The sequence below is a fragment of the Corapipo altera genome, unplaced genomic scaffold, assembly GCF_003945725.1.
Source record: "Corapipo altera isolate COAL_440 unplaced genomic scaffold, ASM394572v1 23, whole genome shotgun sequence".
Lineage (NCBI taxonomy): Eukaryota > Metazoa > Chordata > Aves > Passeriformes > Pipridae > Corapipo > Corapipo altera.
In genome coordinates, this window is record NW_020884878.1 from 4,721,777 (window position 1) to 4,749,541 (window position 27,765).

A 27,765-nucleotide genomic window follows, 5' to 3' on the forward strand; every position below is an offset into this window, starting at 1 on the left:
TGATCAGGACTGCCATCACAACATAACCTGAAACAAGCAAGATACACAGGAGGTGATACATACTGAGAAGACTCTGATCTCAAGTGTTTCTGGAAAGCAGTGGTTAATGGATGGTTTCCATCCCTCCTACAGGCCCCTCTTGGAGCCAGTAACACAGTTACTGGGATCTAGGAGAGGGAGATGCTTCAAGCAACCTCCCCTTTGCAGTTTCCACAACGCATTTATAAGCTTGTGATGCCAAATGTGTATTCACCCCTTCACTCCCTTCCCCTAAATACTCCACCAAGAAGCACTCTTTGCATAATGGAGCCGTGATCAGCGGCTCCTCTACAGGAGATAAGCACAGGTATCCCAGTTCCTTCCTGCCATCAGGGGTCCAACAGCTCCCTCCGCCTAGGACAAGGTCTCCTGAAGTCAGGAGTCTTCTCCAAGAGCACAGCAGACCAGGAAGCATTAGAAGCAGCCGCACCCACCGAACGGGTAGTAAAGCACATGCCCACGCACGCCCCACGTACCAAAAGGGGTCACACACCCAGCAGCTTGTCTGCATCAGATGCTCTTCTGGCAGGCAGGAATCAGGGCTATGTATAGACCCGCCAGCTTAGGTCAACCAAGTGCCAGCCAGTTATTCCCACGGGATCTCTCTCATTCCTCGGATACCTCTCACTACCTGAAAGGCATTGCACAGCTAAACAACACTGCAGCATTCTTTCACCAATAAACCAGCAGGGCAAGGCGGCAACTTTTCAGGGAAAAAGAAAACAAAAACAAAAGGGTAACTGTCACAGGGCTTTTTTTCCCAGCTAAACACATACTAAATTCTTAAGGGAATGATGCTTTCAGCACACCAGCTGCCTTCTCATCAACTGACACTTCCCAAATAAAGGAGGAAAATCCTGGAACTGTTCAGAGTGGCTGACATTTAAGAAATCAAATAAAACAAAACAAGATAAATCACCGGCACTTAAATAAGTTTATATTTTCTAAGTGGTCTTAAAGTATGTCGCAAGTATGATTCTGCCTACTCACTCAAAGAAAGAGGATCACTGCTGTTTCATAGTCAAAAAGATGAGGGTAGAGAGGGATTAGAAATATGGTTGAAGTAAACACGCACATAAACCCAGTGCAATTATAAGGAACACCAACAGGAGGGCTCTGGTGTATATGTATGCAACTCACTAGTCTGTAATCACATGCTGATCAAAATGCATATGCTAAATGGGGTAAGCTTATCTAAAAATGTAATGCTAGCTAAATTACCCTGAGTCCCAAGGGAAGCCTGCAGCACAGACAGTATGAGTGGGCTGGAGTTCAGATGTTTCACTGTATTCACACATGCTACTATGGAAGCTGGCTGACAGAAAATTACACCATTTCACATTTTCTTCTCAAAAAAGACAAGTCAACAAAATTCCATCCTGTTTTTCTGTCTGCTATCCATCTACCGACCAAGATCAAAAGCTTTAAATCCAGCCTTAACTTCCTCAAGAATCCGATGAAGAAATTCCTGCAAGAAACCTGGTTCCTCTTGAAAACAAATACTTCTACTAAACTTCACTCATTCAGCAGATGGAAGGAAAAGCTGGTGGACACTCCTATTTTCTTTTCCCACAGCATCTTGGAAGGACCATGAAGAGGGCACATACAAAACCAAGGTTCCACTAGAGCTTTTGCTGTGCACCACCCACCCCCTTGACTGGAAGCAGTGCCCACACGGGAGTCACGTAACACTGAACTGAGCAACGCAACCCTCCAGCTCAGGTGGGAATTAACTGACCGCTGAAGGCACGGTGAGCCTTTCAAGTGACTCTGCTGGGTTATGACTGGTCTCCTGCTTCTTTTTAATTCTTGTTAACATTTGCTGACACCTCTTTTACAACCAGAGGGACTGGTTCTTTACGAGAAGCCGTTTCACCTTCCCCAGTTAATGTCTTAATCCACAGACTGAAGCAGGTCAGATTATCTACACTTATCAAAGACAACATTATGCTTCATAAGCTATTTTTCTGCTTCAGTAGGGAATAAGCACATTTTATTTCTTACTATGTTTACCCATTACCTCACCAAGAAGCATTATTGTTAGTCTTTCTGAGGCTCTCCTAGAATAGGAGCATATAAAACAGGATTTCCTCCAGCTCTGCATACCTACTTACCCCAGAGTCATTAATGACATAGGACTGGATTGAACAAAGACTTAGGATCAAATGAGCATTCAAAACAGCTGGGAACAAAAATATATCTGCCTGGAACACTGCATCTGTGTTTTGTCTTTTAAAAAAATGCCAATGAGGCAAAAGTTTGCTTTCAAGACCACTTTCACAGGAATGTTTTCATGAGAAAAAAGAAAAATGGCTAAATATTTGCATATGGGACATGTATCTCAGTGGTCTCTAAATTAAGTTTATAGCAGTTTTTATTTATAAATCTGCAAATCAAGTTGTCCTTTTACTGGAGATCAGAAGTACCTTCACTGCTGTCAAAAGGAACTCTGCAGAAAATACCCAAGAGTTGCCCAGGAATCCTCCAAAAACCCAAACTCAAACTGTCTTCCATGTGACAACAAGCAATAGCTAAAATACCCAAGGATAGGTAACTATCCTCAGAACTTAACTCTGAGATTTTTAAAATACCTCTAACCAATGTTTTAAGGAAAACTTATAGATGTATATATGTAAGAAAAATACAAGTGATATTGTTCCAGGATTGGTAGAAGCTGATTCCTCGGGTTGTTACACTATTTGAGTGTCAGGTGGGAATATTTATCAGATGGAATCACTCCCTCGGCAGGGTGTGTTTCCCAGCAGAGGCTGCAGGAGGACATGGGCCCTGTACCCATCACATCATGCAGCAAGACAGGCTGCTGATAGCCCAGCACTGAGACACAGCACACTCTGTTCCATTCCCTTCTCCCTTCCCTCCCCACTGTCCCACAGATAGACATAATAACTCAGGGTAGGCCTCCAGAAGCCAACCTCTAAGCACATCTCCCCTGAAAATTATTTGGAAAAAATTATAGGCAAACAATGAAAAAACAAGCCAGAGGTTACAGACTGTCCATATAATTACCTCATATAGGGCCAAAGTCGGTAGGACATGGGAAAAATAACCCAAAAGCTAAGGATACAGCTTGGGTTCAGTGGTTAGCATCCAAAATTACCTTGGCAGTCTCTTAAAGACCTCGGTAGGGATGGTGTACACAAAAGCAGTAGCAGCCAGCAGGTTGGTAGAAGCACAGAGCAATGCAGAGATGCTTGAGGAGAAACACTACTGCTCTATGTAATGTTATCAGATCCTACCTGCCCCAGGACATTTCTTACCTCTACCTACAAACACGGTGATTCTCCAACCATTAAGTAAACAGCCTTTGAAGATAACAAAGCTTATTCTAATCTCTCACTGATGTCACTCCTGTATTGTACTCAGTTGAGCTACAGAACTCCTGGATTAACTAACTCTTCTGTAAAATCAGGATTACCTTAACTCTTTGCTCCTGCCCAGACTTCAGGAATCCTGTTCAGGTACAGAAAGAAGTACATTTTTCACACAGTGGATTTACATTTTTTCTAATTGAACCATCATAGACATTTTTCAGCTCCCTCCTTTAGCAGCAAGTGAACCACTTCTATTCCATTATACTTAGTGAAGGTTTCCCAAAGAAAGTACAAGCACAGCCTCTAGAAAGTAGGGAATGCCATGGACTATTTTTCAACATTAGCAAAGAGGACTGTTCTTCCAGTGGCAAGGTGAAAGAAAAATCAGATCGAGCCTGGACTAGTGTGGTGTGACTCTTGATGTGGTCCTGTGCAGGGCAAGGAGTTGGACTTTGACGGTCCTTGTGGGTCCCTTCCAATTCAGGATATTCTATGATTCTATTGAGAGAAATTCAAATAGAAACTACAAAAAGAAAACAGAAAAGTAGTGATCTTCCAGTGTACCACCTCAGAGGACAATGCCTTTGTGTTCTCGTTTGTGTTCACTTCCCAGGGTTAAGTCTTTTTTCTGCATTGCAGTTCTTTAACTATCTACTCTACACTTCCGATTGCACCCAATCCTACAAAAGCCAAGCCCTCTCACAGGAATAAAATGCTCAGTGAAAAACTCAGGGTGAGTCAGAAAAGCCAGCCCTGTGTATAACACATCTCTCATGTCATCAAAAGTCTTGTCAATAAGAAGCTGAAACCCAACTAAATTCTTACAGCACATATCAGAGCTATTTTGCTCCTGAGCTGTGTGTTCTTATGAGTAGCCATGACCAGAACAATAAAAGGACACACAGTACAAATCTGAGAAAGGGGGCTCAAAAGCTGTGCCTGAATGTTCACGCTTACTCAGTCGCAAAGCAAGTTTCTTTTGAACAGCCTGAATATTACCAACTTGGGTTTTCTGCCTCTTCAATAAGCTATGTCTCAGTTATAACAAACAGATCCTGGCACTATTTCCACACACATACACATAAACAGGTAATTATGTTCTCACTGAACAGAAAAATGAAGAGGATGTGCTGGAAAAAAAAGCAGACAGAGGTAATGATACCTACACAGAGAGATGGATTTGGAATACAGACATTGACCCAATTCTGCAGTCTGGCTTCCTCTTCATTTCACCCTTGTAAATCAACTGAAACTACAAGAGCCAACAGGCTTCATTTTCCACCTGTTAACACATTTTTGATTCCACTGTCAATAAAAGAACGACAATGCAAACTGTTCTGAAATGAAAATCCAGCATCATATGTAACTGGAGACAGAAGCAGAAAGATGAACAGGCAGATTCAGGATGAAATATTGCTGAAAATACTCTTCCCTGAACCCAGTCATTGCTCCCCAAAGGGTTGTTACCAAAGACATGACTACTTTCCACTGCCAAACTGCCCTCAGGGAGCCAGTAAGGCTGAGGCCAGGGTGTTGCTACTGATGATCAACTGAGCAAACACTGAGCACAAAGTCCACCCTTCCACATGAAAATCAGAGAAATCCATTCACAGCCTGTGTTTCACAACATCTCAGGATGAGAAACTCTCTCAATCACACAAATATTTTTCTAATAATTTGGTTCTTTGTGGAGGTCTCAGATTTTAAACTTGAATAACAACTAACTTCACCAGAGGTCAGTCAAGCAGCAGTAAGACTGCATGAGGTGGCAGGTTAAAGCATCTCTTGTGTATAAGAGTACAAGTATGAAATTCAGAAAGGGCCCCCGGGGATCCCAATGCAAGACATGAAGGTGTAATTAAAAACCATATATCCATCAAATGAAAAATATGTAAACTTAATATATTAACTCATATATTTTTCTTCCTTGAACACATTTGTCTTATTCTACACTCCTTTGGAGCCTACAAATAAAAAACTAACAATATCAGAAGAAATATTTCTTCGTATGTGGAATGTGAATATCAATAATAGATGCTTTTTACTTTATTCTTACAGGTAATTGCTGAAAGAAGCTATCTCAGCAGACTGCTGAGATTCTATGCATATTATAAATTACTTCAACTGTATCTTCTATTTCTAAAACCCACAAAAGGACAATATCTTACAGTGTTTCCATGCCACTCAATCATCCACACAAAATTACCCTTGTGAGAGTTTATTGGAAGAATGTCAAATGTATTTGCCTGTCTTTGCAACAAAATCTTCAGAGAAAGACAGAAAAATAGTTCACAGTTTACAGTTACACAAGTTACATTAACACCTGAACATTTTAACTGCAGATTCTGGGTTTAAACTTTGTATTTCAAGCTACAGGCAAAATAGTTACAGGCCTGTGTTTCACCCACGGAGTAGTTTTCAAGATAGCTTACAAAAGCTCTGCAGCACCTGTAGGTCATATTACGGCTAAGGCACCTCTTCTAAAAAGGGTATTGAGGACAAACCAGCCCTTCTACCTTCTACTCACTGACTAGAAAAGTAGAACCAGCATCACCCAGAAATGACAGAGGCAAAGACACTCACCTCCATCCTACAAAGGCCACATTTTGTAGAGCAAATTTGTTTCTCATCATTAATGAGTGCTTCCTCAGGACCAGATGGCCCAGGGCCAGGCAGCAGTATGGGAACACACTCTTCCTGATGACACAGTGTTATGGCACATATGTGGGGATTATGTGATGGTCACATCAGAGGTTCAACTCAGTTTCCTTTCTGTTGCTGGTGCTCTTGTTCTCACAGTGGGGCAACCAGGTCTCTGTACAAACACATGTACGTGTGTTCAGCACAAAAGTGATTCATTATTACAACATGGCTAATGCTTCTCAAATAATACCCAACTCAGCAAAATATCTCTTTTCCTAATGCTCAGTGAGCGCTTTTACTAAATCCAGGCCAAAACTCTAAACAACTCTGCTGCTCTGCCAACACAACACACAATCCAACACTGGCAGACAATGGCATACCCTTCAAAATCATCCTAAGCACACTCACCACAAGAGAAGCAAAACCCTCCCTGTCCTGGATGCCATGGATCAGCTCACTCAACTACCTCCCCACCTTTCCTTCGATCACTTGGATTTCAGGTGCTCTGGCATCATTAGTCAAGCTTCCCCTGCTGAACAGAAACCAGATCTGTCCAATTTTTGCTATTTGCAGTTGAAAATCATTTATTTGTATGAAAACAGGCCATGTGGGATGTTCCCAGTCTGGGCCGGCGACTGGTCACCCAGGCCTGGCAGTCACCTTGGCACCTGGAGCCACTTCCACACCAATGTCTACCAAGCATTCCACAAATGACAGAGCACATTGATAGGGTTTTCCTCTTGGCCACTAAACCCCCCTAGGAACTGTGCCATTAGTCATATAGACTGGCTGCAGTCGGGAAGTAAGTACAAGCATTTCCTTTAACACTCCACACTAGGCAATTTGGTGTTAAAGAGGGGGTTTGTGGCAACATGAGCATGTTTTGTCCAGGGCCAAAAAGAGGTCCTCAAAGAGGACCCAACAGCTACCAAGAAAAAAAGCAGAGTGCTTTCACCATTCCACACAACAAGCACTAGAGAAACCATCAACAGATGACTCAAAAGTAGTAGAGCAATTGAAACAAGGATGGCCAGATTTCCTGATCGTATAAGGCACTTGTTTGTCTTCAAGTTTCTAACAGTTGTAAAGACTGTCACATTCCACAGAGTCCCTGGAGACAGCTCATGGTCTGGGGATGGCAACTGCTGCCCTATTTTGGGGTGGGAACTGGACATGTGCCACCAATCCAGCATAGTGCAATTGATCTCAATCACTTCACCAGTCTCATCTCCTCCAACACACTCAGAAGTATCACTCTGCTGAGGGCCCCACGATGTAACCCGGGTATAGTTACCACCCCTGAACTGCTCAGGAACCACATAAGATGCAAATGCAGCAGGAAACCACTGAAAACAAATTTTTACTTGATAAAACTACATGCAAACTGTAGGAAACTGCTGTACTCAGATCCAGGAGAAAAGCAGCAATGCCAGAAGGAGTAAATGCATGATACAACATACAATACAGTGAGAACAACACACAAAAAAGAGAGTACAATACAAACTGAGTACATCTGACTTCCCAAATGACTTAAACCACAAAGTCAAATGCTGCCCATTTATAGTACAATCAGCACTGATCAATATATACACACAGACAGCGACACAAACCACATTGTAACAAATGGTAAATTGCAGTAAAACAGGAAACACATTTAAACATAACCTTTTGAATGCTGTGAGAACTAGGACTAATGCCTCGCTTTTGCCATTCATACTGAAAGCCAGTCAATGCCCAACCTAGCCAGAAGTATCACATTTCAGTTTTGTAGAGAAGGTTTCCCGTTCTGTTCAATCAACAGCGTAAAATCCCTCAGCAACATGCAGGGAAGATCTGGTAAGAGCTAAATGAAAACTGATTATTTCCCCAGAGCTGTCCAGTGTTCCAACCAATCCTGCACAGGTATTGACACATGGTAACGCCAGCCCAGCCCCAGCCAAAACTTGGAGTGGCTTGCCAAACTCTAGGAACGCTGATCAAAGAAGAATTTTAAGACTTGACTCAAAGAAGGGTAGTTGTACTCACCTAAGCCTCTTTTTGTGAGCAAGTGCTGAGATTTCACTGATTCACTGCACTTTAGAGTGATGTATAGAGCAGTCAGATTCTTAGAGATAAAACAAACACGCAACAATGGCATTATGCTGCCTAAAATAGGTGGATATATTTACATTAAACATTCTTTCTCCAGCATGAAAATGAACATCTGCCAACTACATCTTAAAAGTTCACACAACTTCAAAGCAAAGGATTCAGTCCAAAGAACTATACACCAAAGGTTTACATTCACTTTAATTTATCCTAGAGAAGAACACACTACTCCTGCAAAGTGACATATTCCCACCATATTCTAAATGATTGAAATAACAATTTGAAGCTCTTTTCTTAGGTTCCTCTATAAAATTTACCTTTCTTTCCACTTAAAAATAAAATGTTTTTAATTAAAAACTAGCAAGTAATACACTTTGGCATAAACTTCAACAGCAATATTAGGAACTGAAGCCACTGAAGAGTTTTCAGTTTACAAGGCCACACCATATTTCCACAAGGCAGCTTTCCAGTTTCATCACAGGGAGGCACAGCACAGTACACAGATACACCCTTTTTAGATACCATCAGCACAGTTCTAATCCTTGCTACCTGAGCTGATCTGATACCTGCTACTTAATAAAGCTCCAACTGGACACACACCACAGCATCTTCAGACCCCTCCCAAAGCCTCACCACTCCCCTCCTGGCGAAGTGGCAGATTTTCAGGACTACCTGTTACTGTCTTCATTGTTTATCTGAAGTCCCTGGCTTTGTTTGCTGTTTCTGCTGTTGCAGTGACCCCAGTCCCAGAACCCCCTCCCCTACACCCAACCTTAAAGTTCATTTGCCAGTCACAGAGCCTCCTGTTTTCTGTGTCCCTGTGTTATGTATTCTTCCTTATTATACATATTATAGGAGCAGTCAGCTCTACTGAGAACAGCAGTTGATGGGGCTCAATCCTATACAAGGAAGAGAGTCTCCACCATAAAAAAAAAAAAAAAAGTTTTTACTGGAAATGGACAAAAGATGGAAGCATTTTCTCTTTGCTGAGCAAAGGAGAAACTAAGCACAAGATTATTAAGCAGCTTGCCCAAATTCACAAAGTCAGTGACACAGATCTAGAGATTAACTCAGGTCTTGCATCCCTGCAATGGGACACAATTCCTCCAGTTAATACAGGGAGCAGGAAGCATGATTCTTCTGGAAATAAGGCACAACCTTTCTCCCATAAACCACTCATCTGTACAAAATTAGTAAACACTCATTTGAGAAGTCAGACAGCTCCTGATCACAAGCACAGCCAGCAACAGACAAGACTCCCACCTTCCTGCTGGTGTCTTCCATTTGGGGATATATTGGACACGTAAATACAAAATAGTTATTCCAGTGCTGCAGGTCTGAAGTCAGAGGACAAGGAGACAAATTCAGACAAATTAAATTTCATTGATTTCCAGTAAATAATAAAAAGCAGATACAATACTCCCAACTGGACAGCTGCCTGGCCATACACAATATGAGCAATATCCAAATAGATGTAGTTCCTGAAAGTAATCCGATCTTGAGAAAGGCAACAGCACTGGCATGGAAAAATCTTCCATAAGTCATGAACATGCTTCCAGATAGATTCTCCTCATCTAACCAGAGTGAAGCAAAATCTCTGCTCACTTTTCACAAAAAAAAAAAAAAATGTTCATCTGCCAGCTGAAAACCCAGGGACTGATTAGCTTTTCTCTACATCAGCATTGTCACTGTGAGAAGTACAACTCAGGCCCACAGAGGGCAGCCATAGTGGGGTACCTGAGCAGCAGGAGACACAGCAACTGAATATGGCAGGTGATCCTGGTCTTGGGAAAAAAAACCTGATTTCAGTCATTCTCACTCTTATACCCTACAGTGCCAGGCCCAGAGCAGCAGCCACTATCAGGTGCTGTGAGCCAGGGAAGAGCAGGATGACTGCTGCCTCCAACAACCTCACTGTTAACAAGTCAGAAGTTGGGATCACTGTAGGTGGAAACCCTTGGCAAAAACAATAAAGCAGCTACTACATATTTCAACAGGTTCAAAGTAACCTCAGATGTTAGGAGCAGATGCTCTTTTCCACCCCCTGGGATTTTGAAATGGTATATGTGTTTCCTCCCTTTTTCCTAATAGGGCAGGGTGCTGAAGGAATTAGCCAGAGAAAGAGCCAGAGCAATATTAATTACCCTCAGCTACCCAGGAGACCACAGTACCTTCAGCTAATTGTGCAATCCCTTACTCCCCTAGTGAGAAGGTCTCTTGGTCTCTTGCCTCCAGCTTCTGAACTGCAAGATAATCCCACCCACCTGTATTTTAAAAGGGTATGCTTGAAAATCCTAAATGTCTAAAACAAACTCATTACAATTAGTTTCCACAGCCTATCATATCACATGGGGACTACTGCACTGACTTAAACAAGGGAACTGCTCGTGTCAACACATCTGACACTGTGCTGTCACTAACCCTGTTATTAGACTGCACACATACCTGAAATCCACATCTGAGATCATTGCCTGAAGCACTCCACAGCCAAGAGTCTCTCTCACAAAATTAAATATTAAGTGTGCATCTTAAAAAAAAATGCCCCGTAGTTTCATATTTATTAACTAAGACATTACTTTTCCACTTACACATTTTTGAAATGGTAAATATAGAACATTTTGAGGTGCATTTAGTGCTTGTAAAGAGCTGTGAAAATTGGATTCCTCTAGAGAGCAATCTGTAAAAGATAGCTCTCCCACTCAATTCCCCTTATCTGTATCAACCCAGTTGCAGAAAGACATCCCATGAAAATAAAAAGATCCTGTAAGTAAAAGGACCCCAAACTTATCCAAGACCCAGCAGTCTCACCATCGTGACTTCAAAATTCCAGGTGACCACACCACCCAATAGTAAGGACTGATACATTAATAGAAAATAATGTGCACAGGAAGGAAAACTCAGTGAAGGAAGAGATTGCTTCCAAAAGTTCAGACCTAGTTCCCATGCACATCAAATGCTGCAAGAAGTCCCCATATGCTCTGAATCCTTTCTCTTTTAGGGAAGCATGAGCCTGCAGACAAACAGTGAGGACACAGAGCCCTCTCCCAGGCCCACACGCAGCACAGGTTTCTGGAGCATCCAACAGTGCACACCACAGTGAGGAGACAGGTACTGGCAGCCAGGGATCACACAAGCTCTCCTTGGCACTACTCCTGCTGATACCATGCCATCAGGGCGGCCACAGTGGGTATAGCAAAGCATACCTGACTCTCACACATTAAGACCACAGTCTTCAATTCAATACCTATCCCCTTGGCCTGGTTTTCCAAAGCAGTAAGAACAGCTTCATCGCCCTCCTTTCCATCCTCCTTGCTGCCAGCCCTTCTTAACAGCTTTTGAACCTGTCAAATGAACTGAAATTGAGGTAGAAGGCTCAGAGCAAGTTCCTACAACTTCCACAAACTGGCATTGAGAGAAACTGGGCAGGACCCACATGTTATTAGTTGTTTGGCAGAAGACAGATGTCAAAGTACTATCTTACTGTCAATCAGACTGTGGCTGTGCAGTTGCAGAGAAGATGGAGTCTTCTGGGACAAGGAGGGCACAGCTGGGATTAATGCAGAAGGATGGGGAAAACAAACGCAGTGAACATCCATCCTACCAAACCCTCTTTCAGCTGCTCATGGAAACGTAGGGGTTATTTAGCACACAGGAGAAACCCACAGGAAAGAGCATGCCCCTCCCAAAACTTTGTTCTTGATCTCCCCTTCAGGTGATGCAATCAGCAGCACATACAGGTGTGCCACCAAGAGACCATCACTTTGATTAAAAGGAGTGATGGGAGTTCAATCCAGTGTTTGCACAGTAAGACACATCCATATAAACAGCATGTCTAAAGCCACTGCTGTCCTCCCTGTTTTTTCCTGGAGAAGCTGGGTTTCCTCAAACTCTGGCTCGAGTAACACTGAGCCTTGACTAGGATACAGCAGGCTAAGACTTGCTTAGCTCTCTCAAATGATTCATGGTTCGTTAGCAACCAAGGCATGACCTGTCCTGGTCACTGAGACTCCCTGCAGACCAGGGCTGGCAGCATGCTCCTTTGTATCCAGCCACAGTTTACCTGGGCAACTGGGAACACAGGGGTTTTTAGGTTTTGGAGAAGAAACATTGCAAACCCCACCAGCAGCAAAGAGCCACACTCACTTCTTTGTCCTTCAGGCCCTTGGAAGCCATCCAGTGGTTGTATCTCATGTAACTTGCAGTGCAGAGAATACAATGGGGACAAAAAGAAAAAACAAAACAACAAAATTGGGAAGAAGAGAAGCTCTTAAAAACTAAGACAGCAAGAACTTCCTGAACTTAAGCTACAATACAGTATGAATGTTTCTGCCCCACTTAATGTTGCCTCTGACACCCACCTGCACTGGCATTAGGTACAATATAAACTTCTCAGATTGGCAGAGTTGGGAATGAGGGTTGATGGGGACAAGGGTGTCTGAATCCCTGGGTTGGGAGAAGTACAGCCATCAAAGCTAATCATCATCATCATGGCTAGGCTTTGAGAACAAAGTTAATCACTTCCAAATTTCCACTGGTCTTGGCGTCCTTTCAGTACTGATTAAAAAAATTCTTTTATTCCAGTATAGCTGGTACAATTATTACTTTTCTATAACCAAAATATTTACACCAGGATGAAAACCTTCTGTGGATGTAGTTGCATCCATGTGTGCATTCCTCACACCATGAGAGCTTTCTTCCTCTGCTCAAAAGGGATTAGATAAAATCATTTTACAGTAGCTGGATATCCTTAAGGCTATTGCCTTCTCCAGAGGCAGTACAGAGTTCACTTCCAGCAGTGCAGCTACAGGAGCACATCCCTCATGTTGAACAGTCCCTGCCTGTCCCCTTCCTTCTGGAGACACACACCTTGCTCTGACATACATGTCTTTTGAAAAAGCATGTTTGGGTTTTACCTAACAGGGGCATCACACAAATTGACTAATTAGCATTTGTGAAGCACTGTGAAGATTTTAGGTGCTAAGTATTATTATTACTAATTTAATCTACATCCCATTCAGTCCTTAGCCTCTCCTGTGAAACTGCCAACAGTGATGCCAATTAGCGGTAATTGTTGTGGTGGTTTTGTGACAAGGCTATTTGCCAACTGGGAGTGAGACACAGACCACCAACTCATTTCCCGTGGATTGTCCCACAGCTGCCAACAGCAACAACTTCCAGGCACAGCAACCTGCTCTCCACTCCAGCCAGAACTCTGGCAGTAGGAGATCCTGTATCCCATTACCAACTCCCCAGGGACACAGCCTGCAAAACTTTTACTTAGGGATAAACCAAGGCACCTTGTTTTTCCCTCCATTAGTTCAGTACATGACCTGACAACTGATGCTGATACTGCAATACCAAAATGCTAATCTGGAATAATTTCAAATTAAACTTTGCTCGTTTCCATTCACGCTTGATGAAAATCACATTTTGATTCACATACAGGCCTCACTGTGGTGGCAAACTGTAAAGGCAGCAGCAGTAAAACGAAGGGAATTGAGAGTGTAGGGTGCAATAAATCTTGTACTTGGGAGACTGTTAAAAGAGTTTTAACATAAGCAAAGAGGTGTATCTTTTTATCAGCTGTCCACAGAGATTTGGAGGACTTTGAAGAGACACAAACAACTAACAGTATTCTGTAATCAATGCACATCATCTGAGCACCGAAACTTTAAATTATTTATATATTTTAAATACGTCTAATTGAAAGGACAGCAACACATAAACTGTATGAATCATAGCCCTCTCAAGCAATTAGATTTGTTATCCCTGCAGACTGCAAACAGTACGTTGGCTTTTTATTCTAATGTGAATTCAATCCCTTGTCAGCTGCCCCACGCATGAGAATACACCTCCTCTCTTTCATCAGGAAAGATATCAACAGCAGGAAACTAGCCCTTCTTTCATCTCTGAGGCACCCACCCACCTTTCCAAAGGGTTTTCAACCAGGTGTGGAAATCTTTCTGAATCTGTGCTGAAAGATCTCTTAATTATTATGGCAAAGGAGGTAAATCCTTTGAGAGTAGCATGCTCCAAGCCGTAGCCTTCTGGTGTTTACTCATCCAGTAGTTGCTTAGTTTGACAGTGCATCAGAAGAGCTTACAAGAAACTTTGGACTTGCATTGTATGGGCATGAAACTCTGTAAAAGAGAAGCTGCTTTTTCAGATGTCTTGTTATATAATTAAACAAGAAAGGGAGGGGGGTGGAAATCGAGCAAGCTGCCTTTCTGGCACAAACATTGCACAGTGCTCACCCTGCCAGCATATTGCATCAGATTCCCACTGCAAGGCCAATTCACAGCAGCTGAGTAGCCAAACCCCTGACTGTTATCTCCCGCTAACCTACTTCACGCTCAGAAGGCAGTAAGTACGACTGTTTATTGCATCTTCCTTCCTGAGGAGCTGCTCACTACACCAGGGTTAGGGGGGTTCTGAGCTTGCAATTAGGCTGCAGGTCACACAAGCGTCAGAGAATGTAGCTTTTAAAAAATTTCAAACATCAAACACTACTGTATGCTACACAATGAGTAAACTCCAGGTATCTGTTACTTTGTGCTCAGGTCTGTCGAGGTTCTGACACTGTGATGACTACTACTTTTTTACATTCCTAGGCATGCTTTGAAACCCTGCAGAAAAAGAGGATCAATTTACCCATCATCAAGTGCTTATCAGGGAAGTCCCCTGAGACTTGCAGGAAGGAGACCACACAAACAGGCCTTTGCTCACAGGTCTCCTCATCTGAACACCTGGCCGAGGGCCCCAGACTCTCCTGCACTGGCAACTTTTTTTTTTTCCCATGGAAGAGATTCACTCCCAGATAGGACACAATTCTTTATGGCAGTCCCACCCCAACAATGGGAACAGGGGTTTCTGTGCTCCTCACTGAAGCAGCCTATCGCAAGCACTTCAAAAGGGAAATTAAACTTCTTTCCACCACTTGCAGCAATCCAGAAAACAAAAGGTCCAGCAGTCCTGAATCCAATGATATAAGATACGTGACCTTTTACACCACAGAAATAAGAGCCCACTCCAAACCCAACAAGTCAATAGGGAGACTCCTGTTGATTTCAAAGGGGTTTGGATCCTGCCTGAAAATGCAAACCTCACCATGCATTCGGACACTGCTCCACAATGCACTTCCAAACAAAACTATATTTAGATTCAATGGGAATTCTGTAGATCATACAGGAACTCTTTGAATGAAAACGAAGGTCAGTAGGGTTTGGCTTCCTCTTCAGACCCTCCCCCCCATTCTTGCAAACATCCAGATAAGCATTGTTTAGAAAACAATACATTACTTCCAAATGTTATCAAAACCCCAACACACGTTTTGTGTGTCCTGAAACAGAATCTCAGGGTCTTCTGCTGCATTTGCCCCATCAGCTGGTCCACGTGATCTCTTCAGATGTCTAGACAAGACTCAGTATTTTTTCACCTGTACCACCTTTCAAAAGCTTTGCTTCACCTGTTCTGACTAAAGGAAAAGGGACAAGGATAATAAAGGCCTTTGATATACAGAAAACAAACTCGGAAAGGAAAAACTGTGCAGACAGTTACAATACATACAAATGAAACTGCACCTGTGTTAGAAGAAACCTCTGGCACCCTCGTGCACTTTCTCCATTCCCTACCAGATATGAAATACTATCGTGGAGCACAAACTGAAGGGAAATGACACAGCCAGTGCTTGCGTGAGGGACATTAAGGACAGGAGTGAGCCCATCAGCCAGGCAGGCACATTCAAGCACTCAGAGGGTGAAAGCACAGCAAAATCATCCCACTCAAAGTTTCCTCCAGAGCCACAACCACGAGTGCGTGATTCTCATCTGCACTTTATGGGCTCCTCGGAAGGAGGAGCTGAACCGCTGCCATCGGCAGCTCCTCTTAGGAAGGATGAAAGCAAAGCCCAGTCGCAGCACCGAGGCGGCATCCCCGGGGCGGTGTCAGCAGGACTGGGCGGCACAGGGTCCTGCGGAGCGGTACGAGGAGTTCCCCCGGGCTCCGAGGCGGCTCCGAGGGCGCGTCCCGAACGGCTCCCGCACAGCCGCTCCTCGGTTCTCTCCCTCCGCTTCCCAAACTCCCTGTTTTATTTTTAACTGTTTCTGGCAGTCAGCGAGAGCCCAGCCGCACAGTTTCGCCTTTTGACAAAGTCCGGGACGGGAAATCCTTGAACTTCTGAAGAACCGTCCTGGGTTGGAAACCACCCGCTTTGCCGTCACGCTCCCCTCCCAAATCCATAGGGACGTACCTCTGACCCCGGGCCAGGGCCAGGCTCCCGCGGGTCCCGCACCCCCCGTGACCCCCGGTGGACTTACCGGCGGGGCGTTGGGCGGGCAGCCGCCGGCGGCGAGCCGGGCTGCCTGTCTCCTCAGCTCGGCCAGCTGCGCCTGGCAGCTCCGGCACCAGCCCCCGGCCGCCGCCCGCTCCAGCGGCCGCTGCTCGGCCCCCGCGGCGGCCCCCGCGCCCTCGGGCGGCGGGCGGCTGGCGCAGCGCTCCTCCTCGGCCCCCGGCCTCTTCCTCGGGGAGAGCTCCCGCGCCGCGCTCCCCTCCGCCACCTGCGGAGACAGCACAGCTCAGCAACGCGGGACGCGGAGGTAACGCGGCTCCCCCCACCCACCTCGCGGGGGGGTGAAAGAAAAAAAAAAAAAGGGGGGTGAAGGAAAAACAAGGAAAAATAAATTTATTAAAAAAAAAAAGAAAAAAAAAAAGGTCAGCTGCGGGGAGCAGTGTTGTCACAACTTACCCCCGGCGCCCGGGGCTCAGGTCCCAGACCCTTCCTGCCGGCGGCCGCGATCATGGTAGCGGGGGATGCTCCCCTGCCCCGCGCCCCGCTGCGCTAATGCGGCCGGCGCGGTGCCCGGCGGCGCGGCCGGCCCGGGGCGCCCATGGCGGGGCGGGGGTCGGGGGTGCCAACAGTGATCGCGCCGGTTCCCCGCCGCCCGCTCGGTCGCTCTAGGTGATGTTGCCTCCCATGTTGAGACGGGAGCGAAGTTTGGGATGGGAGAGGGAGGCGGAGTGAACTCCCCACGGCAGCACGGGGAAGGACCCAGAGCACGGGAGCACGTCGGCAAAAAAGCTGGAAAAGTGCTCGGAGGGCAAGGGAGGAGGGGCTGGGCTGGGCTGGGCAGGGGCGGGTGGGGTGGGGTAAGCGGGGCGGGCTGGGATTTGGGTTTAGGTTTGGGATAACGGCGGGGAGAGAAAGATACCATTTCGTAGTGACCCTACAGGAAAGTCCCAAAACCGGTGTGACATAAATCGTTGCCCTCTTCACACTCCAACACCCAAGTTCCTCCAGAGTGCGCAAAAAAGGGCCGGGCAGGGGGTGCGGGTCCCGCTGCGGAGCGCGGGGACACGAAAGCGGTGCTGTGGGTGCGGACCAGCTGCCAGTGGGGCCGAGGGTTTCCCCCGCTCCGCCCCGCGGCTGCTGCTCTCCTGCGAGGGTTGGGGTGCGGTACCCCCCCTCTGCGGGCAGATGCGCAGTGCCGGGGGGCACAGCCCCCGCGGAGCCGGCTCCCCCGCCGCTCGGCGGGCGCGACGGGATGCTCCTACACGCGAAAATTGACCTGACAGATGGAGAAATTAACGTTCCCGCAGCTAGTTGTCTACTTGGCTGCCGCTCCGGCTCATATATTTAGCACTTTTCTCCTTTTCTAGCATTTTTTTTTTTCCCCGAGAGAGGAATACTCGCCGCTGACTGTCACGACACCCCCCCCAGTGCCGGTCCCGGTGGCCGGGCCGGGACGTGCCCGGACCCGCGGGGCTCAGCGCCGTCCCTGTGACCAGAGTGCCACCTGCTGGCACCGCGCGGCCGCACAGCGGAGCCTCCGGTCCCGCCCGGGACAAGAACGGAGATGGACATGGAGAGGGAGCCCCGCGGGGCCGCGCCGGGTGACGGCGGCGGCTTCCCCTGGTGATGCCAACGCAGCTCCTCGGCCCTTTCCCCACTCGCGGGTGGGCGCTGCTGGCACTGAACAGCGGGGTAGGGTCTGCGGCAGAGTGAGCAGCGCCGAGCACAAAGAGTGGGGAAATACATATATATATACGGGGGGTAGGAAGGGGGGAATAATCCTCCCCAAGAAGCGCCCTTCACCGCCGCTTAAACTTTTCTGGCTCTCCTGAGCACGTGTGTGAAGCGCTTTCCTCTCTCCCCCTCTTTCCCCCCCCCCGCTATGCCCAAGGGTACGTGCCCTGGCACCGCAGGCAGAGCCCCCCATCCACTACGGATGCTGCCCCCCGCCCGTCCGAACCTCCCTAAAAAAAAAGTTTGGATGGGGAGCAGAAGACGAGGGCGCGGGCTGTTGCCCGGGGGGTGCCATGAGCTCCTCTTGGGGAAGCGGGACTGACACAGACACAAGCACGCCGGCATTGCACCCCGGCTCCCTTCTCCCGCCTGCTCGGAGCAATGCTGGTCTACGGGAACTTGCTCCGAAATGTCCTGTGCCCAAACAACGGCTGCTAAACCCTCCCGCGGCTCCGAGTCCCGGGTTGGACGGGGCGGGGGGTAAAGGGGTGGGCTCCCCGACCGGCGCTGGGCTGAGCCGCGCTGCGGGGCTGAGCCACCTCCTTTTCTTAGTAAAAAAAACCTTCCTGGAAATAGCGGGACGTAGTGCCCCCCCTTCCCATCTGAAACTGGGGTCACATAAGGCGCCGCAGTGTCCTCGGGGAGCCCCGGGAGAGGGCCGGCAGCACGGTCCCCCCGCCCCGGTGCGCGGAGCCGCCAGGACTGTTCGTGGTGCTGAAACGTGCCCGGCACCTCCGCCTGCAACTTCGCACCGCCAAGTTTGCCATCCCCTTCCCATGAGCCGGCCAAGAACAGGGCAGGCAGCACGACCCCACGACCCTCTCCCGGGCCGCAGCTCCCCGGGACCGCGGCAAGGTCCCCTTACCTTGGCTTTCCTCCGCAGGAGGTGGCTGGTGAAGCCGAAGATGATCTCCGAATCCAAACACAAGGCTCCTATTTCCAAGAGGCTGGGGTTTTTCCTCGTGGTATTGGAGGCATCGGGCGATTTTTGAAAAGCCATAGTTTAGGATTGGAAATATCCGGCTCCCTGAGCGGAGGCGATGTATTTGTATACACACAAGCACACGGAGGGAGGAAAAAAAAAAAAAAAAAAAAGATAAAATACAAACACCTCCCACCCCTTAAAAAAAAAGAAGGGGGGAAAAAAAGGAAAAAAAAAAGCCAGGCGCGGGTGAGTTACTCCGTCATCTGCCAGGATGCGCCGCCCGGGTGAGGCAGCCAGCAGCCGGGCAGACCCACCAGCCTCCCTGCCTCTCTCTGCCACTCTCCACCTCTCTCCCTCCCGTTTTATCCCCCTCAGCGCACCTTGCCTGACGAGCGAGCGCGGGCGCGGACCCCTCAGCGCCCCACCGGCGCCGGGGCCGTGGCCGGGGCCGCCGCTGCGCTGGGTGCGCGGGGCCGGCAGCGCCCTGATCCCCCGCCGCCGGCCATCAGCTCGCCGAGCGAGGGGGCTCCCACCGCCCGCTGGCCAGGAACCCGCACTGCGAGCCTCCTGCCTCCCCCCATCCACTGCTGGGTGGGTTTAGTGGCTGGGTTGGTGGGTTGTTTTTTCCCTCCTCCTTCTCCTCCTCCTCCGGGGTGAGCGCAAGGAGGAAAAAGCTACCAGTGAAGTCAGTTTAGGAGGGAAGAAAGATACGGGGGAAAAAAAAAAAAAAAAAGGAGGGGGGAAGGTAAAAAAAAAAAAAGAAAGCCTGAGGGAGCAGCAGAGGTAAAGCACTTTTCGGAAGTGATCCCGCCTTTCACTCTTTCACTCGTCCAAAAAACTTCCCCCTCCTTTCTCCCCCGTGCTTAATTTTACGTGTAGTGGGTGCGGACGGCAGGACCGAGCGAGCTCTTCCTCGTCGAGGAGTCGAGACACAGGTACTCGATGGCTGCCCCCGGAGCAGGCAGCCCTCACTGCAGGCTACCTCTCCGGCCGCCCCCTCCTCCGCCTGTCCCAGCCTGGGGGCCGGGGCAGAGCCCTTGGATCGGGGGTCTGCGCCAAGGCGTGGCCCGTCCCGTCGGGGCGGGCAGGATGAATGGGGCTCCCTGGAGAAGCGGGGAGGGAGCTATGAGCAAAGCGCTAATCCTTTCTTTCTCTCTAGACAAATAATCCCCCCCTGACAAAAGCATTATCCAGCTTCATATCGCCTGCAGTGAAAGGGAGTTGAATAATCTGTTTAGCCCGGCTCCGCGGGGCAGCCCCGCCCGGACACCGGGTGCTGCTGGGCGGGGGGCGGGGGTGTCCCGCTCCTCCCACCCGCAACTGCGTCCTGGGCAGGGCTGAGGTCCGGGGGTGAACTGCGAGACGGTGGGTGCTTCGGGGAGGGGGGAGGGAAGGAGGACAAGAAGGATAGAGATGAGGAAAGGGAAGGGGAATGGAGGGAGGGAAGACAAGAGAGGGAGGGACAATGGAAAAGTAAGTAAAGGAAGAGAGAAGAGAGAAAGAAGAAAGAATAGAGGGAAGACAGGAGAGAGGAAGAGAGATGTCCTAACTCTCTATGGCCATGAAAGGACATCGTAGCTTATCTTTACTCTGAATTTACTGGATTGTCTGTTCTGGGATTCCAGCTAATGATGATCCTGTGTTAGACGAAGGAACTGGGTTAATGAGTGTGCCTGTAGGATGGAGGTACACAGATGTCACAGGCAGGCACAGAAGCAGTGCTGGAGGGGAGCACAGGGAGATGAGAATGGTGAGATGCTTATAGCAAAGGTGCAAAGATTTGTTTGGCTCCTCATTGCATCCCTTCTTGATGTAGACATCAGATCAGAGATGTACTAATGTGTTACCTGGTCCCTGAACCCACCCAGGAATGGTGTTTGCAGGGACTCAGTCCCTGTGACACCTTGCACAGACTCATCCTCTCACTCCCCAACAACCCTGTCCCAGCCTCCTGTCTTGCTGTGCACCACTATGCATTCAAAGTCTTCCGCCACCCTCTGCTGCACAAGAGGAACATTCCCCTGCCCCAGAACATCCCTGGGCTTGGAAGGTGTCACATTATCAAGGCATTGTGAAGTGAGTGAAGGCGAGGGCAGAAGGAAAAGCTATTCAAGCAAAATGGTGGTATGGACCAGGTAAAAAGTGTCACCACCTAGGCACTCAGCTCAGGTGTTCAGCATGAGGTAGAACAGTGCCCATCCCCAGAACCAGAAGCATGAAATGTCACTTCCCATGCATTGGGGTCTTTCCCATCTTGGCTTGGAAACATCCAGGGGCAGAGACAAACTCAGCCAGGCCAGGGAGGCTTGTTGCCTGCTTTGGAGAAGGCCTGAGGCATCTACCTTCATCCCCCACATCTTCAGGCCAACCAAATTTAAGCACTCGCACCATTCTGTTCTGGCCTCAAGGAGAGCCCAGGCCTTCACTGCCCTTAGGCCACTTCTGGCCCACCAGGTCTCCCTTCCACACCACAGTTTGTCCCTCTTCCCTGACTCTTGGCAAAGACCCTGGGAACAAGCACTAAATGTCAGGCACTGAGGGTCTCTGTGCAACCCTAACCTCACCCCTAGTTCTGGAGTCTCCCTTTAATCACCTCTATTAAAGCAAATATCTCCCCACCCCACTGCCCTCAGGTGTCTTGCTGATAAACAAGCTGAAGGGAAAGTTATTACCTTTTATTCACGGTGTCTAAACTAAAGTAAAACATCAACAGGGTGACTGTACATAATAATAGACTAGATAAAGTCCATTTTTCTTGGGCCCTCTGAAAGCGATCCCCAAGCATTAGAACGGGTCTCTTAATAAATATCTTATCTCCCCGCCACAGAGCCCTGGCTGCAGATAACCAGACAGCCATTACTGTTCCTCTGAAATAACCCCATTTCCATCAGGGCCACTTCAAACAGGCTTCTCTTTAAAGACCACCCTCCTTCCTCCCTGAGGGGAGGTGGGAGAAGGCTCAAACCTCTCAGACTGGGGGATTTCATCCAAGTCCCTAAGCAAGATATGAGGTTACTGCATTGCAATGCATTCCCATCCACAAGTAACCATGGAGCAAGGCATTCCCTCTGCAAACCACAAGTATAAATCCATCCCACTTGTGCCCTGCTTTGGGGTGAGTAGTGCTGGGCTCCATAGTTCTGCTCCCCTGGGCCCACTCTGCAAGCAGAGAGAAAGTTGGCCAGGAGATCAGGGACATGGGAGGCAGCTGCCATCTCCTCGAGGGAAATGGTCTTCCCACGTGCACATCACAGGCTGCAAGGTGATGCTGTACAGGTTGCACTGGACTCCTTTATTAATACACCATACAGGTGATAGTGGATTTATTAAGTATATTGCTGTGACTTCACATTTAATTTACTAAGAATACAATGGTTTGGGCTAGAGGACCCAAGGGAAATCTAGGCAACAGTGAGCAAAAATCCATGAAATTCAATGTAGCACACTAATCATGGAGGCATTATAGTATTAATTGCTATAATGATATACTTCTAATCCTATCTTACACTGTGCCACATAATTTCATTGGGTAAGAGAGGAAAGGATTTAAATTTAGTTCAATACAGGCAAGTGTGTAACTTAATAGAGTAGTTTGACTCTGGCACACTCAGGGGTTTAGGGCTAATGTCACACAACACAGTGGGCAGCCAGGAAGAAGATCGGCACAAGACTTTTAACACCCTCACTGAAATCTGGAACCAATATGGAAAAGTGTTAGATTTCTGCTTTTCGAGAGGCAACCTGGCCATATAGAGGATAATTAGAGTTCGTTGCAAAGATGATTTATCATGTCTATCATTGTGCTTGAAAAGGCTAGGTCACCCATGAATGCTGATGAAATTTCAAAGATCTACTCCCCAAGGACTTTCTACATCTGCTGCCCTCTGAGATGGGGAAATAGCCCAGGGCAAGCTTCTCATTAATACCGCAGGAAAATATAAGCGTTTTGTCTGACATAACATTTTTCTTCAGTATTTTACCTGACATGATCAGATCTTTAAATAACGTGGTAATAGGGCTCACTTTAAAGTTCATGTAGTTGGTGTTGCGTCCCCCCTTCCCGTTCATCACCTTCACCCTCCCTCCCCCCGCCCCGGTTTCAGCTAGGTAGTAGGTCTCACTAACAAGGCAGCGTTTTGACCCGAAACACACTTTCTCCCGTAACAAATATTGTGTGAGGTGGGCGGAGGTGGTAAAAGTAGCTTTTGATCTTGTTTGTATAATATGCAAGAGGACATCAAAGCGAGGGAAGAGGGGGAGGGAGGGAAAGGAAAGCAGAGCAGAAATAACCCTAGTCAGTGGAACACCAAATAGCTCATGAATAGCTAAATAAAACATAATTAGGAAAACACGATAAATGAGTGGTTCTTTAAATAGGGCGATGGCGGAGCGCGCTGGGAGGGCGGCCAGGGAAGGCGGGCACGGCCCGATTCAAAGCCATCCCCGAGGCGACTGAAGCGGGGCCCGGACCTCGGAGGAGGGGCAGCAGGATCCCTCGGGTAGCCCCCTCGCCGCCGCCCCGGAGTCGGCTTTCCTCGGCCTCATCCCTGTCGGGGAGCCCCAGGACAGCCCGAGGGGCGGGAGGAGCCGGGGGGGTTCCGGCGGTGTCCGGACCCGCTCCCTGCGGCGGGATAAGGGGGAGCTGGTTTCCCCGCGGGGCGCTCCAGGTTTCGGGGCGTTCCCGGTCGCTCTCCACGGCGGAATGCCCCGGGGGCCCGGGGGGGGGGTGCCCTGGGAGCCGCGGGGGCGCCGGTTTGTTTTGGGTTGGTTCGTTTGTTTGCTGTGTGGCCTCCCCTTTATGTCGATCAGGCCGACGCTGGGTTTAATTGATCTGCGGGGCGGGCAGTTGAGACCATCAAGGGAAACTTCAGCCCTTGTAGACTGTGGAGAAAATAATGATCGTATCGGTTGAAACCGGCGTGAAACGCAAACACAGCCACCTCCCCTCCCTCCTTCCCCCACGCGTGTTCACACACAGGTGGGGATGCGGCCACCCCAGAGACCCGGGGGTGCCCCGCTGAAGCTGCAGGGCTAGACCGATCGCGTGGGACATCCCTGGGGCCAGGGGGGATGTTCGGAGGAGACCCTGGCCCTCTTCCCGTCGCCAGTTGCAGCCTGAGGGCTGCGAGAGGGACGATGCCGGGTCCTCGGTGACACTGCAGTGGCTCTGAGGGCGGGATGCGCCTGCACCAGAAGGGACGGAGAGGACACACGGAGAAGGGTGGTTAAATTCAGACCCCGAGGCAAATTTCCTTTCTGTCCCGCAGGTGAGCCAGGCCGGCCAACTCCATCCTGACTCTGGGTAGTTCTCCTTCCAGCTCTGCACTTGGGTAATTCTTCCCCACAACCCTGCGGCTCTGCCCTCTGCTCATTTCAGCGATGCTTCCTTGCCACATCTGTTGTCCTGGGGGGTCAAGCCCAGCCTGCAGGACCCCTTTTCAGTTTCCACCACAGTAAGGGGGCCCCCAGCCATGCCAAGACCATGTCCTGTCTGCACTTGGGGCAATTCAGGCTCCAGTGAGGATCTCATAAGTCTGGAGCAAAGGAGAGGCTTAAGAAAGCCCTAAATCGTGAATTGCTTTGTAGAGAAGGGTTGGGTAAGGCAGCTCGGTGCGAGGGTTCTCCTGTCACTGCCTGGGCTTGGCAGCTCAGAGCAGATCTCAGATCTGCTCTTTCTCAGTCTCTTGCCTTTTCCTGACCCTGTTCTCCAAGGGGAGATCAAAAACCCTCCTGTAAACAACTGGTGAAGGTCAGGGGAAGGAAAGCCTGACACCACTTAATGAAAGACAGTTACGGACAATCTTTTGCTCAGTTGTCCGTGTCTGGGAGGCGTGGGGATCTCTGTGTTCAAGCTTTTTAATTTCCATTCTAATTTGCAAGTCATAAAGAGAGATAGTATGCAGTCCATGGTCTCCCGTTTAATTTCTTGTCACCCTAATCATGCCAGTTTAACCCTCACTTGCTTGCCTAGGTGCTTCTTATGCTCAGCCCTAGCTACAATCTCCTCTGTGAAACAACCTACCCAGGCATATTAGTGCTCTGCTTCCACTGTAGATCTGGGATTCTAATACTGGTCCAATGACTTCTGCCCAGATGCATTTGAGCAGCAACAGCCCGTAGGAAGAGCGGAAAACAAACAAACAAACAAACAAACAAAATCAAAGACAAACCAAAGCCCACAACTGCCTCCTTTTCAATGTTTGGTTGGGTGGTTTTTAAAGGGGAGAGTAGGAGAGGTGTTTACTTTTTCCATGCTCTGCCAGCCTGGTTAAACCGCCTTTTCCCTCGATGTGGGACACGCATCTGGAGAGTCGCCGGCAAGGATGTGCGGGACGGCGGGGTGGGCGCAAAGGCTGGTTCCCTTTCCGTGCTACCGGGGAGGACGGGGATCCCGTGGCCCCTCCCCTGGCTGGATAGGGTGGCTGGCGGAGATTCAGCACCTTGGAGAGCGGCCCTGTGCCCGGCAGGGACGCCGCCGCCTTCCTCCGCCAGCGGCCGCTCCCTCTGCGGGGGAACCGGGCTCGGGAGAAGGTGCCCTCACGACTCCGCCTCAGTGGACGTGAAGGGCAGAGGTCAAAAAAAAAGAGCTTCTGGCAGCAACTGGGTGTTGTGGTTTAGTCTCCTCGTGGGGAGCATCCCCCCAGAGGGATCCCGCGGGTTGCAAGGGATAGATGGTGATGGACGCTCCCACTGGAGCGGGAACTCAGGGGACTGTTCTGCTCTCTCCCGTGACAGCTTGGTATTAACGAGCCCACACAAACAGCGTGAGAAGCAAGGAAAATCACCTGTTCCTTAAACAAGGCACCAGCCCCACGCTGCCCAACCCTGGGGTGCCACGGGCAAACTTTACTCCATTGCAGAGGTGTGAACTGGCATTAACCAAATGCCCTCCTCTTCCTCCTCCTCTCAACAGTGGAGTGACTTCAGATGGATGGTAAACCCTCTCGGGGGGCTCCAAGAGCCCTGGGCAGCAAACAAGACCTAGGGGAGCCTTCATGCATGAGGGAGGGCAAAGAGAAAGGGAACAAACCAGCACTGGCTTCTAGCCTTCAACAAACAGTTCCCCATCTCCCCAGCATGGTGCACATGGAAGTGTTCTCACGGACAGTCTGCTGTGTGACGAAAGACTCGTTTAAAAAGGCAAGCATCAAGTTTTACACAGCTATATTTTCATCAAAGGCAAAATAGCATCATAACAAACACGAGAATATCCAAGGAGCTGCCACAGAAAGAATCAGCTTTGCTGGTCATGCACAGCAGAAGCATTTACAGCTTTTGTGACTTGAGAACATATCGAGCATGGCCCTGGTAGTGCAGCCTTCTCCTCTCCCTCATCCCCTCCTACAGAATGAAGGAACAAACATTGTAAGGCACAAAGTCAGGAAACGTGCTATAGGGAGCTCGGTGTGGCCTCATATTGTATCTCTCCTCAGCTCACGTTTTCTGACTGGAGAAGTTGCTCTTTTATTTCCTTCACCACGTCAGACCTTGAGTGCATTTTTCTTATGGCCCCAGCCTTTCTTATTACTTTATTAATTCTTTAGCCAAGCAGAGAGACTCAATTTTCTAAATTCAATTTTTAAATGTATTTGTTTGAAAAGAGAAAATGGTGCATCTCAACGGAAAAGGGGCTGGTTTGCCAGCAAAGAGACATAGAACAGGAAAGGTGGGATTACATTTCATCAGCCGAGTGGATCCTCAGAGCAGGTATCACTCGCAGCAACAGGCAAGAACTTTTTGATTGAAAAACACCGGTGATCCTGAGAACTGCACCAGAGGCGCTGGAATCACAAACGCGGGGAAAGACACCACCGAGTATTCATCCATCATCCTTCAGCGCCGGACGGTGCTTGGTGTCCCCGGCAGGTGGTGCTGCTCCGCCAGGAACCGTCCGGGACCGGGCGCGGGGCTGAGAGGCACCGGGACATGAGGGACCTGAGTCGGGTGGGACAGGGAATACCCTCGTGGCAACTGCTGGGATGTGGCCGTGCCTTCTGCACATCGGAAAAGGTCCTGATAGAGAAATACATTTTGCAGAATCACAGAGTGATTTGGATTGGAAGGGCCATCTGGTCCAACCTCCCTGCTCAGGCAGGATCAGGCACAAGTTTTTTGGGATTGTGTCCAGACAGCAAGAGATTCCACAGCCTTTCTGTGTCAGTGCTCAGTCACCCACACAGTAAAGTTCTTCCTCATGTTCAGGTGGCAGTTCCCACGTTCCACCTATTCCACATTCCACCTATTGGCTTGACACCCTCCCTTCAGATACTCATATACATTAATGAGGTCCCCTCTCAGTTGTCCCTTCTCAAAGCTGAGCAGGCCCAGCTCCCCCAGCCTTTCCTCATAAGAGAGATGCTCATCAGTGTAGCTCTCCACTGGACCCACTCTAGGAGTTCTATGTCTCTCTTGTACTGAGAGGCTCAGAACTGGACTCATTACCACACTCTGTGCCACTGATCAGAACCCCCTGAGACCTGCCATTCAGCCAGTTCTCACTTCACAATGCCGCAATAAACAAATCAAACAGCTGACAACCAATAGTTCTTTCCTTCTCTCCCCACCTCACCCCATCCCATCCTGTATGAGGGTTCCTTTACAAAGGAAGTTTTAAAATCAAGTGGCTAGACCATCCAAGTCATTGAGTGATTTTCCTCAGAAAAACCTTCTTTTCCTAGTTATTCAACTTTTGCACTGAAGTTTGGCTGTACATTTTT

General features: G+C 48.6%; 1 protein-coding gene across 1 annotated transcript in view; it reads right to left on the reverse strand.

The window, feature by feature from the left end:
- KIF26A (kinesin family member 26A) overlaps window positions 1-19,498 on the reverse strand; it is a 102,337-nt gene extending 82,839 nt beyond the window's left edge. Inside the window, exons 1-3 of the mRNA XM_027638197.1 lie at window positions 19,429-19,498; window positions 18,989-19,150; window positions 16,418-16,657 (exon numbers count right to left, since the gene is read on the reverse strand). Of these exons, the coding sequence (XP_027493998.1) occupies window positions 16,418-16,657; window positions 18,989-19,123 (375 nt within the window). The 5' untranslated portion in view covers window positions 19,124-19,150; window positions 19,429-19,498. The remainder of the gene's footprint in view (window positions 1-16,417; window positions 16,658-18,988; window positions 19,151-19,428) is intronic.
- Between the last annotated feature and the right edge of the window lie 8,267 nt (window positions 19,499-27,765).